At 34.0% G+C, this 15,375-nt stretch overlaps 1 protein-coding gene across 6 annotated transcripts in view; it reads right to left on the bottom strand.

Annotated features, from left to right (window-relative positions):
• Positions 1–15,375, bottom strand: part of LOC149534775 (ATP-dependent (S)-NAD(P)H-hydrate dehydratase-like) — a 256,178-nt gene that overhangs the window by 217,775 nt on the left and 23,028 nt on the right. For 4 of the 6 annotated variants that reach the window (XM_089807173.1, XM_089807172.1, XM_089807175.1 and 1 more), the window contains one exon: positions 6,360–6,640. In XM_089807173.1, the coding sequence (XP_089663299.1) occupies positions 6,360–6,640 (281 nt within the window). Of the gene's footprint in view, positions 1–6,359; positions 6,651–9,953; positions 10,004–15,375 lie in introns of all 6 variants that reach the window. The other 2 variants (XM_089807176.1, XM_089807174.1) reach the window with 2 other exon arrangements.

Below are 15,375 nucleotides of genomic sequence, written 5' to 3' on the forward strand. Positions count from 1 at the left end.
GGAAGAAAACCAAGTGTCAACACTTTAAAGTTTTCGGTTGTCCAGCATGAGCAAGGATACCTCCACAAAGGGGAAAGACATTGGAACCTCAAAGCAAACCTTGTATATTTGTTGGATATCCTGACCACATTAAGGCATACAAACTCATGGATCCAGAGACACATGAAATCTTCTTTGAGAGGAGTGTTCACTTTGAAGAGACTTGTCTAAGTTTGGCTCCTTCAACTCCTCCTTCCTCCTTTATGGAAAGTGATGATAGTGATGATAGTGACTTGGAAGATGATTTTCCTTCAACTTTGACTCGCAAGACGCCACCTTCGCAGGGTCCACAAACAATTGAGGATATTCCTTCTTCTTCTTCCACTAGACCTCCTTGGGCACAACAAGCACTTGATTCAACAGGTTCATTGGTGGGGAATCCTTCAAATACTAGGAGGACAAGATCACAACACAAATCATTTCCACATGCTTACATTGCCATTGCTTCTGATCCACAGTCATTTAAGGAAGCATTAGGGATTTTTGAATGAAACAAGGCCATGGAGGAAGAATATAACTCTTTAATGAACAACAACACTTGGAACTTAGTTCCTCTTCCTAAGGGAAGAAAGTTGGTTCAGTGTAAGTGGATCTATCGGACCAAGTTTGCAGTGGATGAAAATGTGGATAAGGCTAGACTTATTGCCAAAGGTTTCTCACAGGTTTCCAGTATTGACTATACTAAGACCTTTGCTCTGTTAGCTAAGATGAACTCCATTCGTTTGACACTAGCTATTGCTACAGCTCATGGTTGGGTTGTACATCAGATGGATGTGAAGAGTGCATTCTTGAAAGGTGGTCTTCTTGAAGAGATTTATATGGAGCAGCCACAGGGTTTTATTCAGGATACTACTTTGGTTTGCAAGTTGAAAAAGTCTATCTATGGTCTTAAGCAGGCTCCTCGAGCTTGGTATGCCAAGATGGATTCCTTCCTACTCTCAGCAGGATTCACTAGGTGTCATTTAGATTCGAATGTCTACATTCTTCAGAGAGATGACTCACACTTGATACTCATGCTCTATGTTGATGACTTGATCATTACAGGAAGTACTTCATCCATCATTGCTAGTGTCAAGACTTCTTTGCAGGATAGATTTGCTATGACAGACTTGGGTTTACTTCATTATTTCCTTGGTATTGAGATCACACAGTCTGCAGCTGGGATCACACTTTCTCAACCCAAGTATGCTCTTGATTTACTTGCTCGATTTTGCATGAGTGATTGTAAGCCTGCTCCTACTCCCTTTCTTTCAGGTGTTAAGCTAGAGGCCAAGTGTTCCACTCCACTTGTTGATGCTACATTGTATAGACAGTTGGTTGGGAGTCTCATTTACTTGACACATACACACCCTGACACAGCTTTTACAATTGGCATGGTTTCTCGCTTTATGCAAGAGCCACATGAGCTTCATTGGTAAGGCCGCCAAACGCATCTTGCACTACATACAGGGTACACATACACATGGGATACACTATGCAGCAAGTACTGAACTTCAATTAGTGGGTTATACAGACTCAGACTACGTAGGGGATCTTGATTCTCGCAAGTCTACTTCAGGTTATATGTTTCATCTTGGTTCCAGCCCATTTGTTGGCAGAGTAAGAGGCAAAATACTATTGCTCTTTCTTCTACTGAGGCTAAGTATCAAGCAGTTGTCACTGCAGCTATAGAAGCTATTTGGTTACAGCATATTCTAAAGGAGTTTGGATTTGACATACCTAAACCCACAATCATTCATTGTGACAATCAGAGTGCTATTGAGATCTCAAAACATCTAGTTCAACATCAGCGGACCAAACACATTGAGGTTCATATGCACTACATCAGAGAGCTAATACATGAGCAGGTCATTGCATTTCAGTATTGTCCTACACAGAGCAGGTTGCAAATATCTTCACCAAACCCTTCACTAAGGTCAAGTATCTTCATTTGTGAGATCTCTTGGGGGTGCAGGATATTTCACTAGGGGGAGTCACATGACTCTTCTCTTCTTTATTGTACTTATCTCTCTTTTTGGGGGAGGGTTTTTCCCATGAGGTTTTCCCTCTTTCTCTGTTTTCAGAGAGATTGCATCGCATTACATGTAGAGCATTGCATTTGTACATGGGTGCCTAACATAGCCTAGTAGCCGAGACCCATCGTGCATTTTTATCGTAGTTTTTGTGAGCTTAAGTGCATTCCCCTAAGTTGCACTTAAGAGGGGGTGTTAATGTAAATAATTAATTATTATTACATTTTACTTAAGTTTACTTACGTTAAATGCATTATTTTATTATTTATCATATAGACACCTAGGAGTATGCATAGTTATATGAGTTGGTTTGTTGATAACACAGGAGTTTGCATATTCATCTGAGTTGTCATGTAGACAACACAATTATTCGCACTCTAATTAAGCACATGGTGTCTACAACATCTCTTTATGAGATACACCTATGTAAGCTTATCCTCTCATCATCACACAAACTCTTGTGCTCAATGGAGGATAATCCACTCTTGGTGGACATGTGCTTAGTTGTGAGGCTTATCACTTTGCTAACTCCTACTCATTCTAGATGCCTTTATATACAGGCACTTCTAGTGTGTATGTACACATGATATTCTCATTAGTGTTATTTTGATCATCCATTATTGGTCCATATTGTGCTAGTGTTTGAGCTTCTTGATCTTGGTGTTATTTTTCCCTAAAGCAAAATCTTACAATTTTCAATGATGGAAGGATGTGATTCTTTGAAAGGGTTGTGATAATGAATGGTTGTGACTCTTCAAAAATATTTTAGCTATGAAGAGATGCGACTTTTCAAAAAGATTCTGATTATTAAAGGTTGTGACCTTTTGGTAGTATTTTGATTATGAAGTGTTGTGACTTTTCAAAGGATTTTAATTATGAAGTGTTATGACTTCTCCAAAGGATTGTGATTATTAAGGGTTGTGACTTTTCAAAAGGATTGTGATTATGAAGGTTTGCAACTCTTTGAAAAGGACATGGATGATAAATAAAATATGGGAGGATTAAAAAAACAATTATACCTAAGAGAGTCGATTTACAAAACGATCAAAGTAGAGAAAGTAAAGAAACTAAACTAATAGATATTGAACGTTGGAAATTTGAGTAATATATATTCTATGAAGGATTATAACATGAAAAACTAAAGGGAACCAGAGGTGTGTTCATTTGATATGTTTATTTCATAAATAAATATGAATCATTTGGTAGATAAAATTATCAAGATCACCCATAGAGATCAAGTAAGAACTTGGTAGAGGTCATTCATTAGAATGTCAAGTTTCTTTTAAGAAAACTCAAAGATTAGATGGTATTCTTGACTAAATGTCGGAAATCTCTTAGAGACTATATATTGTAGTGGTTAATCATATGCATATGTTAGAGACAAGAGGCTTGGTTAGAGGTGGGATCTCTACCAAGTATGTATTGTTAATGAGTTCACTCATTAATAGAGATCCCACAGGCCTTAGAAGGTGCTCTTAACATGATGGTTTCGTAACTGAGAGTTATTCTCATTAGAGGGTTAGGTTAATTTGAGTAGAGCCTCCTTCAAAGTATTTGGTGGATTCAGTATGGGAATTAGTACTTAGATAATTTAATAATATTCATCTTGTTAATTTCTAACAATTGTTTTATATTCATATATGTTTATGTTGTCTTTCCCATCTACTAACATTTGTTACAGGTTTTAAGCATCAAATACTCAAGATGGGAGAAGGAACATTACATGTGCTTTGTTATGTGAAGGGCACTACAGATTATGGACTTGTTTACTCTTGGAGTTCTAATCCTAGACTCAGTGGGTTCACAGCTTCAAATTGAGTAGGTTTTGCTGATGATAGAAAGTCAACTTCTGGATATTTGTTCAATTTGGGATCTGGTGCTGTCACATGGACCAGTAAGTAGTAGGCAGTTTCTCTCTCCTTTACATAGGGACAGGTAGAGAAGGTTGTGAAGCGTTTGGCTTCATTGGATGCTTGGGGATATGCAGATGTCACCAGCAGGCCCAACAACTTTGTTTGTTGATAACAAAAGCGTTATCAAGTTAGCACAGAATCCAATCTTCCATGACTGAACCAAGCATGAAGCATGTGGATGTTCACTATCATTACACACAGCAGCTGGTTGAAGATGTGACAATAAACTTGCAGTATGTTCCTACAGCAGATCAGACCGCAAACATTCTCACCAAGCCTCTTAGCCTAGATAAGTTTGTCAAATTCAGAGGACGGCTTGGTGTAGTGGATAGATTATTCATCAAGGGAGGGTATTACGATAATAGATAGTTTCTATTTCTATTTAATGGTTATCTATTGTAAATATTAGAATCTTTCTGATATTTAGTTAGTTGTTAGTTATATGTTAGCTAGAGTAGAATGTTTCTATGCTTGGGTATCATTTCCTAAGGAAGCATCGTTTATTCTTTTGCATATATTGATCTCTTGATCACTATTAATAACAAGCAAGTATTTTACCAATTAATTCCCATAATAAATAGAATATGGTTGCAATGATTCCCTATTTAAGACTAATATACTAGTCATACATTCAAAAAATTTAACAGTGAATGAGAATGAGAATGTTGTCAATAACAAGTAAATTAAGTCTGATTATGAGTGGTTACTCCAAAACTGTTTAAACCAATGTAAGCATGAAGGTTATCAAGTTGAACAATCTAGAAAGAGGTATGAAACTGAGAGATGTTTAATAAATCATTTATTAGGTTGCAGACAGAAACATTCATTAATCAGCAGAAGCTATTAATTCTAACTTTATAAATAATCCAAGTAGAGTTAGGGGTCATTTTGACATGAGACCAAGGTAGTCTGCAAATAGAAACTAAGTTAAAAGTTAGGTGGTCTAGCGTAGAATTCCTTCAGAAAATTTAGTTCAAGGAAGGAAAACTAGAGTAATGTGCAAGTGGGAAGGGTGAAATGTTAACTCTAATTGATTTAAATCCGTGACCAAGGTTTACAAATTATATGATAGTTGGATTAAGATCACTGGATACAATTGTAGTCAGGTGTCTTACTAAGTTAGCAGTTGGGCTATGGGGTACAACTGACTGAGTTGTAGGTCATCTTACAGCAGATCCCAGATACTTGGCACAACCATTGACCATCCCTTGCGGAGGGTCAGGCTTGCTTCAAGAATGAGTGGGCAAGGGGGATCGAGTTACGATCCATGGTTGGGTGGATAAATGCCCCAGTAATACCAATTCCCCCTTCTTGCTAGCTGCGACCTAGTCTTCAAGAGCAAATTTGCAAATCCATGATGCATTTTTTATTTTGAATTTAGTTGTAATGTACTTTCCTTTCTTAAAATGAAATTAGTTTTTTTTTTGAAAATGTAAAGTAGTAGGATTTATTTGAAACTTAATTGTTCAAAAAAAAAAAAAGTTATCTGTAGTTCTTTATAAAATATTAGCTATTTACAATATCCATTAAAAAAATTAAAGATTTATAACCAGAATTTACCACAATATTGATGTTATATGCATAAAATGAACCAAAAAAGAAAATCAAAATTAACAAACTAATGATAATTAGTATCCAATATAGTAAATGAATTATGACATTGTATGTCATATAGCTGTATATTTTCTATTCAAATAATTTCAAGAGGAAGGTATTATATGGTCATAATCAAATTCAAAAAACAAGTTAATAAATAATCATATTGCTGCACCGATCGCATCCAAATCAGTAATTGGTTCTTCTTCTGAACCAGATGCGATGGGACTAGCAGTGGTGTAATTGATCTTTTACAAATTGTATTCATAGATATTATTTTACTTTTTTTGCTCTGGTTTTTCTTTACTGTCATTTATTTATTTGAATCAATGCTGTTTTTTTACATATGTGTAATTTCAAGAGTCAGGTACCCAGAATAATAGCAGAACCCAGAAGATACCCAGATCAGTAGCAACAATAATGGTATGGACATGGGGAACTATGGAAGTATTTGGTTACAGAGGATTACAAGTACCTAGAGACATGTCTCGTAGTTTCCCTGTTTTAAATCGAACATTCCATAACCTCTGTAGGAACCATAAGACTGCGATAACATTTGCTAACCATTTTCAAATAGTGTAATGTTTTTCAATTGATAAACATACTTCTTTCTACTGCAATAGAGGATAAGTTAATGTTTGTCAACTTTCTTTCAACAATAGATGTGGTTTTCTGGGAAAGCCTTCAGAAGTAAATAGGCAATTCAATTGAATTGACTAACATACTACTTTCCATTGAAGTGAGCAATATTGAATAGATACTCCAATTTCAATAAATAGACATCAATAAAAATCATCACCTGCCTGCCCCTTATGACGGCCAATATCAAGAGGTGGAGTTATTGATTTGACCAATTCAAAGGCATTAGCCTGTGAAAGATTTTCCATGAAAGCTTTTGACTCAGATGGTTTTCCCCAAATAGTTCCTTCGGTCCTCTGTTGGCAAGTTACTACAAGCTCCGGCCTCCTATGTAAGGTCTGTGAGTAGGTTATATAATGAAGAGACTGGAAAAGAGCATAATGAACACCACTAGCATGATTGATAAAAATGGAAGGACTCTGCTTTTGCTTTCTATCAAACCTGCAGACAACTATCAGAAAACAAGTTATATAAATTAAAAGATAATTATTACAGAATATAGTATTTTAAGAAAGAGGAGCATTATGAGTTTTATAAAATTTTGATATGAACAATATGCAAAGTACTGTAAGTTCAGTTGCGCACTTTAGAGGTTTTCAAAAGCCCAAAACTATAAATCAGAATCTAATGAGTAAATACTGACTGAACTGTGAAAAATAAATATTTTATGAATGAAAATTTTGAAAATGAATGGCAAGCATACCATCTATTGAATACCACAGGGTGACAAGCATTGATGATACTCCCTAAAAGACTAAAACTGATGCTATATAAACCAGATTAGCCACATCATAAATTCTTCTCCACGCCACCAAATATTTTAAGCTGTGAATCTATTGAATTCATCTATTAAAGAAGCTTTGTTCTGGCAAAGAGAAGCTAAGAGAGCAACCTTTATTTAAAGAAAATAATAAATGCATTTAAATTGGGTAGCTAGACTCCAAAAATATGGTTTATAAAGAATGTCTTAATTCAATTTCTTAAATATTGAACTTTTAAAAACAGCCATTATGAAAATTCCTCCAAAACAAGTAATGGTTGCTGACCTTTTTTAACAATGGCTTGCCAAAACATTCCAATAATTCATACCATTTTAATACAATTACAGCATGTGCAATTTCCATTCTCAAATCTCAATTGAAAAACTTGGAGTCTACATTATGGCATAGTGCTTGCAAAAAATTCATAGACCTTGTAATGGCAAGTTATCTTGTTGTCAGAGAAAATCTAAATTTATTTTTACTGATAGACCACATGATATTGCTAATTTACATTTTCATCTGTTTGTATGATAAAAAAAATCATCCAATGATTTCTCATAAGGTGGTTACTAATGCCAAACTTCCTTGAATTAAATCAATGTTATAGCACTCCATGATTGTGTTTGAGAGCTCATTAATATTTTAAATTTGCAAGCTTTCTTATTTGTTGCATATGATCTTTATGTCCTTCGTTCATAATGGCATGATTCAGCTTATTTTTCATCAAACACCAGCGAACAAGTGGCCACTTTTGGGTTTGACAGTGTGGTCAAACAAATAATAAAGCTACAAATTCAAACCTGTCTATAACCTGTGACACAAAGTTTCTAGTTTGCAATGGTAATAAGACCTCTTTATGGCAATTCTTAATGATTCAACATCTCAGTCCAACTTTGACACCATCCTTCCAACTTGTTCAAATGTTTTGATCTTGTGAAATAGTGAATCTTTGTCTTCTTTAACTCATTGTCATGCCACCATTTTTTATCAGCTTTTCTATCAAGTTGCAAGAATGGGGAGATGAATGTCAATAAGAGATAAGCAAGCAAACTATAACTTTTTTATTTACCCGGGGATTATTCAAGATTAAAAGCAATGATGACTGAGCAATAGTTTGAAAACTCAAACAATTCTCACCTGATTTGCAAGAACTCACAAAATTGTTTGCAGCTGATTAAATTTTGCAATGAGTTCTGCAAGAATTTCATGACCATTTTGCAAGTAACAGTGTAATTTTTTGCCTGCAACTCACTTGATGAATTTTCCCCTGCAGTTCGCCACTGAAACAAATTCACAGACCCCTAATAAACTTTGACTTTAGTGTTTTGACATTTTGTCTTAGGCAATCAGGATCTCAGCATTCCATTGTTGAATGATTTAGAAAATGATTTCAAGGATTTCATGACAATAGGAGTGCATTTGGACAGATATTTGATTCATTTCTTTGTTTTCTTTCCTTTTCCAAATTTCAAATTCAAAAGAATGAGAACATTGCTGTTATGCTGTTGAAATATTCTCCTCTTTTTCATTGTCTAAAACTACAATGTGTGATACAAGGAGCCCATAGAAAAGTGTCATGTCCTCACAAATAAATACAAGGCCACTAAATCCCAGCCTCTCTTAATAGTAAATTTGGGCAATAGAAATTTTAGGGCTGACCATATGCAAGAAATAATTTAATCTTAGTAGACTGACTGATAATAGAAATGAAATATAATAGATAGCAGTATAAATGGCCAACTGAGGTTAAGGAAATCATTAGCATCAATTAAGATAGGATTAATGAGAAATGGAAATCAACTAGGATAATATAACATAAATTCAAGCATACAGAAATCAACAGAACATTTAATACAATTATCATACGTATCAGTGTATGTGAGGGAAACCATATATTTTATTGATTACCAAAAAACAACAGTGCATCATTCATATTCCAAAGTTCTTAAATAGAGGCCGATTGGTTAGGAAGACCAACCGACACATCCCCTCACTAACAACTACCCAACCCCAAACTAACTATCTTTAATTACAACATTGTATTATTAGGCCCTACATCTATCCCCGCCAAAAAAAAGAGGTTGTATTCCAAACAACTACCCGGCACAAACCAAAAAGAAACTACTTACTATTTTAGTTTGACTTTCTTTATTTCATTCTAATTCCATGCATGATACTTGGAGCCTTTAGGCATTTTGATTTTTTCCATATATGTATGTGTTATTGTTATAATGGAAGTACTTAGTATTTGTCATTTGATAATTTTCCATGTATTTATCTTCTAAAATGTCTATGGTGAATGGTTTATTAATGTTATGATATACATACTTGAATCTTGTCTCTAAATATATAAAAATTTCCCATGTTTTTAATCGTCGTCCCTTGAGGTCCTATCCCCTAAATTTTGGCTTTGACCCCGTACTCATACCAAAAACACATCCTCATCCCCTAAAATGTCCCTATCCAAAAAACTCCATGGAGCATACGTTTGAGCTCAAAATACTCACTTATATGATGAGCAAAACCAAAATTGGATTTTTCAAAGGGGATTACACATGTAGACAACAAGTTGTATGAATTGAAAAATGTGTGATAATGAATTATATGGTGTCTACTTATAATGGAGACATTTTTTCATTATGATTGAACGGGCAAGGAACTACCAACATAAAGTTTAAGTCATGTGGCAGCAGTGAAAAAAGTAGAGATAGGGAACATGGAATGCAAGAAAGTGGGGTTTTGAGATGCATTTGCATGGTGTGACAATGAGCTTTTTTTTCTTGTATGCTCCAATCATAGAACGAGGTTTTTAATCCCAACTACATATCCAAGCAAGATGAGGTATTTGCATATGCAATTTAGAGAAATGAAGACAAGACATAGAAGAGACAACACATAAACAAAACATGTGCAAATCAGAAAATAAAGTGAAGGATTACAACAACAACAAAATATATACAAAAAAGCCCTAAGATAAACACTAGAAAACTTACCTCTTCACCCAAAACAAGAGAAGAAGTCTTTACAAATCCTTGAGCAAAATCTGAATCAAATCCAAGAGATTATCGGATTTAGAAAAAGATTGCAAGAAGATGATTGTATAGACAACAAATCCTGACTCGATCCTCTAGCAATCGATAAATAATCAAGTCAAAATTAGTTGCTAAACAAGTGTGCTCAATGGAGGAATAAAAATGTATAAATATTGCAACCATTTTGAAGCATTCAAACCTAGAAATCATTTGTGAAGATGTCAATATGCATAGACAGCCAAAATTGGCGTCTAGAGGATCAAAACGCAAGTTGGATGGATGAGGATAAAGCTGGAACAAACATTTTATTTTTATTTTTTTGATGATGGAACAAACATTTTCACCCTAGATCTCCCTCTTGAATCAAAACGCATGGATTTGGAAAACAAGAACGCTCTTAATGAGTTATTTTTGAGCCATGATATGCCCTAGACGGGCTACTTTGATGTGGTTTGCATGTGCAAAATAACATGCAAATGCTTCTAAAATTTTTGCCCTTGTCTTAGAATTCCAAACAGAGCTATAGAACACACTAAAACGCATTTTTCCAACTCAAAAGACCTATGTTTTTATGTTTGAAATTGTCGCCCAAGGTTATTGCATGTGCGAGAGTTAAAAAATGTGTTTCTCAATGCCAAAAACATATGCTTTTGGCCTCCAAATCACTGCCCAACTTTAAAAGACAAAAATGCAAGTCTTAGACAAATAATCATGGGCTTTAAGAGCTTAAAAACATATGTGCTTGTATTTAAAATCGCCACTAATAACTTGTATGCATAAAAATGGGGTTCTTAGGAGGAAAAACATGTGAAACTAATGTGCACTCTTCTCCAAAATTGCCACCCAAGTCTTAGATAGGAAAAACATAAGCCAAAAATGCATAATAACATTTTTTTTAGAGTTAAAAACATATGCATTCAGGCTCAAAATTGTTGACCAACTCTTTTTGTCTAAAAGACAAGTGAAAAATGTATAAAGATGGGATTTTTGGGTGAGTTTACATGTTAAGACAACATGTAAATGAGGAGAAAGACACCACCCTTCCTTTCAAGTTATTAAAGATGAGCTTTTCATAAGCAAATGCATGTGTATATGGGTTTAAACTTACCACTAGAAGGCCTTCAAGTTAAAAAGTTTATAATAACAAGATTCTTATATGCAAATGCATCTTAAAGCCCCACTAACATATTTTTAGTTATATGCATTTGCATATATTTTAAACTCAAAATATGTATTTGCATTTAGAAAGCCCACTTTTATGCATTTGTGACCTAGAATATATTGATAGTGGAGTTTTAAAAGTGATTTGCATTATGATGACAAGCATTGTTAAATAAAAACTCCACTTAATTGCATTAAAAAGTATCTCATGTTAATATTTTTATATGTAACTATTGTTTTTGTTAGTGTATTAGACTGTACGTGTAATCTATTCTGATTTTTTCTCCAAGATAAGAATCTGATTATGAGTTCTTTCAAATAACAGTAACACAATGATAGAACCAGATTATATAACAGTATGATGATCAAGAATGCAGGAATACATTTAAGTTATCAACACTAATATGCACTAGAAGACTGAATTACATACGTCTTCACCGTGTCTAATAATCAATGGAGATAGCATATTAATAGATGGGAGAGTTGACCATGAGTCACGACCGATAGGCGTGACTCAAGTTGATTGTGACTCATACTTGAGTCACGTCTATCGGGCGTGACTCAATAGTCACCCTCGATAACCTTTCCAATATCAATGGGAGAATTATGAACTCGATTTAATAAGGCAATTGATAACATAGGAAAGAACTTCATTTATTTATTCATATACATTTTGTAATATATCTGAATATATATATATTACAAAATGTATGAGTATATTTAAATATCCTAAATATATAAGAATAACATAAATATCAACACAAGAGCTATTAATAAATCTTCATAATTTATGTTCAACTAATCTATACATCAACACTCCCTCTTAGATTAGTAGGATAAACACACAGAAGAAGTCTTTGATCAAAAGACTTCTTTAGACAATGTTAGATAAGTGTTGATTCATCAATGATAGGATATTCATCAACTTATATTTGACATTATGTAACATGAGTGTTAGCCTATCAAAATATCAATCACATGATATTCACCAAGCACTCTTGAGCAATGGCCTATCAAAACATCAACTGAATGATGTTCACCAAGTACTCAGTGTGGTATTGGCCTATCAGAATATCAACGCAAGATATTCACCAAGTACCAAAAATATATATGTACAAGCAACTTGTAGATAATCAATTTTAATGATATCTAACGCCTAGTGGTTGATTTATAAGATAAAGCCTTTACATGAAACAATTACACAAAGTGAATCATGCTACAAGTTATTGTAAGGACGTCACTTCACAACAACTTCTCCCAAATACAAGTAAAATCATTTTGAAGTCGTCACTTCTTAATGATTAACACAGGTTTCATAAATTTATATAATATATGTAATGTACAATAATCAATTTCTCTGAGACATTTCCTAAGATTTTACAATCATACCAAGTTCTTTACGAAAGTGCTCCAACTTTGTCTTAGCAAGTGGTTTGGTAAGAGTGTCTACAATTTGATCCTCTCTACTAATATATTTCAACTTGATTACATCCTTCTCAACCATATCTCGAACATAGTGATATGGTCTCTCGATGTGTTTTGATCTGTTATGAAACACTGGATTACAAGATAGTTTAATGCAGCTCTAGTTATCACAATAAATAGTAGTAGGTGGAAGAGGCTTTCCAAATAATCCAATAGAAGCTTTCTCAACCGTACAGCTTCTCTTGCTCTCATGGATGTAGCTATGTACTCAGCTTCTATAGAACTCTGTGCTACTAAAGATTGCTTCTGACTAAACCAAGATATCATTGCTGACACCAAAGTAAAACATCCTGAAGTGCTCTTGCGATTCTCCGACTTTCCTACCCAATCAAAATTTGTATATCGGCTTAGATTTAGTTTAGTTTTAGTGTATTTGAGACCATATTCAATTGTACCACTGAGATACTTGTGAAATTTTTTTGCTGCTACTAAATGAGTTTGTTTAGGTTCACACATGAACTGACTAAGAACATTTACAGCATAACAGATGTCATGTCTTGTGTTTACCAAATACATTAAAGAACCAAATCTATCGATATAGAGTAGGATCAACATTCTCAGAATCTTTTGTTGCTTCTTTTAGTTTCTTGAGGTTTGTTTCCATAGGAGTTTTCATTGCCTTGCTGTCCAACATGCCAAATCTTTTGAGTAGGTCTAAAGTATACTTCACTTGATTTAAGAAGATTCCATTTGAATGCTTCCATACTTCTAGTCCCAAGAAATAGTGTAGTATTCCTAAGTCCTTCATTTCAAATTCAGCTATAAGATCTTGTTTACATTTGTCAATAAGATGATCTTCTCTTGTAATCAAAAGATCATCAACATCTAAAACCATAATTAACATATCCCCCTATATTACCTTGTAATATAAATTAGGATTTGCAATGTTTTTAGAGAAACCAAGTTTAGTTAGGTAATGATCTATCCATTCATACCAAGCTTGGGGAGCTTGTTTCAATCCATATAAAGCCTTTTTTAATTTGCATACATGAGATTGTTTATTGTGTACTTCAAATCTTTCAAGTTGTTCAAGATAAATTTCCTCTTTTATAACGCCATTCAAAAATGCAATCTTTACATCCATTTGATGAATTTTCCATCCCCTAGATGCAACAATGCCTAAAACAGTTCTGACAAAGGTATATCTGGCTATTGAAGCAAAAGTTTCCTTATAGTTTATTCCTTCTTTTTGAGAAAATCCTCTTGCTACAAACCTTGCTTTGTGCTTATCAATATTTCTATCTGCAGCATGTTTAATTTTAAATAGCCATTTTGAGGAGACAACTGATTTATTTTTGGGTCTAGGAACAATATCCCAAACATCACTTTTAAGTATGGAATTACATTCTTCTATCATAGCATCTTTCCAATTTTGATGTTTTATTGCTTCTTTTACATCAGATGGTTCAAATTTGGAGATTTCACTCATTAATGCAATGTAACTAGAGTATATGTTAGGACGTTTTCTTTCTCTAATGAAATCTGAGGGAACGGAATTTTTCTCTTCAATTAGCTTTCTGGCCCATAGTGGTCTTTTCTTTTCCTCAGAAGTGAGTAATGTCCATAGGTTCAGCGGAGTTATTTTCCTCCATTAGAAACTCCCTCTCATTATCAGAGTTTTGTTCTTCTAATGTCTCTTCTAAATTTGATTCAATTTCATCCTTAGATCTTTTGTAAGTTGAATCTTCATCAAATATTACATCTCGACTTAGTTTAATATTTCTTTGTCCAAGGATACAAATACGATAAGCTTTGGAAGTTTCACTATATCCTACAAAGAGTCCTTTCTTTCCTGAGGGATCTAGTTTTGTTCTCTTCTCCTTAGGGATGTGCATATAGATAGGGCAACCAAAAAAATTTAGGTATTTAAGATCAGGTCTCTTCCCAGAAAATGCCTCTTCAGAGGTCTTGTATTCAAGAAGAGAGTGTGAACATCTATTTTGAAGGAAAATAGCAGTATTTGAGGCTTCTCCCCAAAGAAAAGTTTCAAGATTTTGATCATAATGCATTGCTTTAACAACTTCAACTATGGTTCTATTCTTTCTCTTAGCTATTCTGTTTTGTTGAGGATTATAGAGAACAGAACACTCCCTCTTGATCCCAACAGTTTTACAGTAATTTATAAAGATCTCAGAAATGTACTCTTTACCGTTGTCTGTTCTTAAAACTTTTATTTTCTTTCCAGATAGATTTTCTACAAGGGCTTTAAACTCTTTAAATTTTGTTAGGATTTTTTCAGACTCTTTACTTTTAAGAAAATAGATCAAAATCTTCCTAGAGAAATCATCCACAAATATGATATAGTATAAGAAACCCCCTAGTGAAGGAACTAACATAGGACCACATAAATCTAAGTGAATAAGTTCTAGAACTTCTTTGGATTTTCTTTGACTATTTAGAAATGTAGTTTTAAATTTTTAATATTCTTCTTCAGAGCACAACCTTTACAAGTTCCTTCATGGTATGGATGAAGTTTAGGTAGACCCGTTACCATTTTTCTTAGAGAAGGTAATCCTCAAAAATGAAGATGACCTAGTCTCCTATGCCAAATTCTATTTTCTTTGAAAGAATCATGAAGTAGAGTTGAATGAGTGTGAGAGTTAATTTGGTAAAGACATTCATGGCTGGAGCCAATCTTGTACACATTTTTTATGTTAGAATTCTTAAGCCAAGCTAAGACCTTTCCTTCCATAAATGTAACTTCAAATCCTTCAGCTTCAAGAGCAAAGATGGAAAG

The sequence above is a fragment of the Cupressus sempervirens genome, chromosome 10, assembly GCF_028749045.1.
Source record: "Cupressus sempervirens isolate cs-2001-9-10 chromosome 10, ASM2874904v1, whole genome shotgun sequence".
NCBI classification, from domain to species: Eukaryota; Viridiplantae; Streptophyta; class Pinopsida; order Cupressales; family Cupressaceae; genus Cupressus; species Cupressus sempervirens.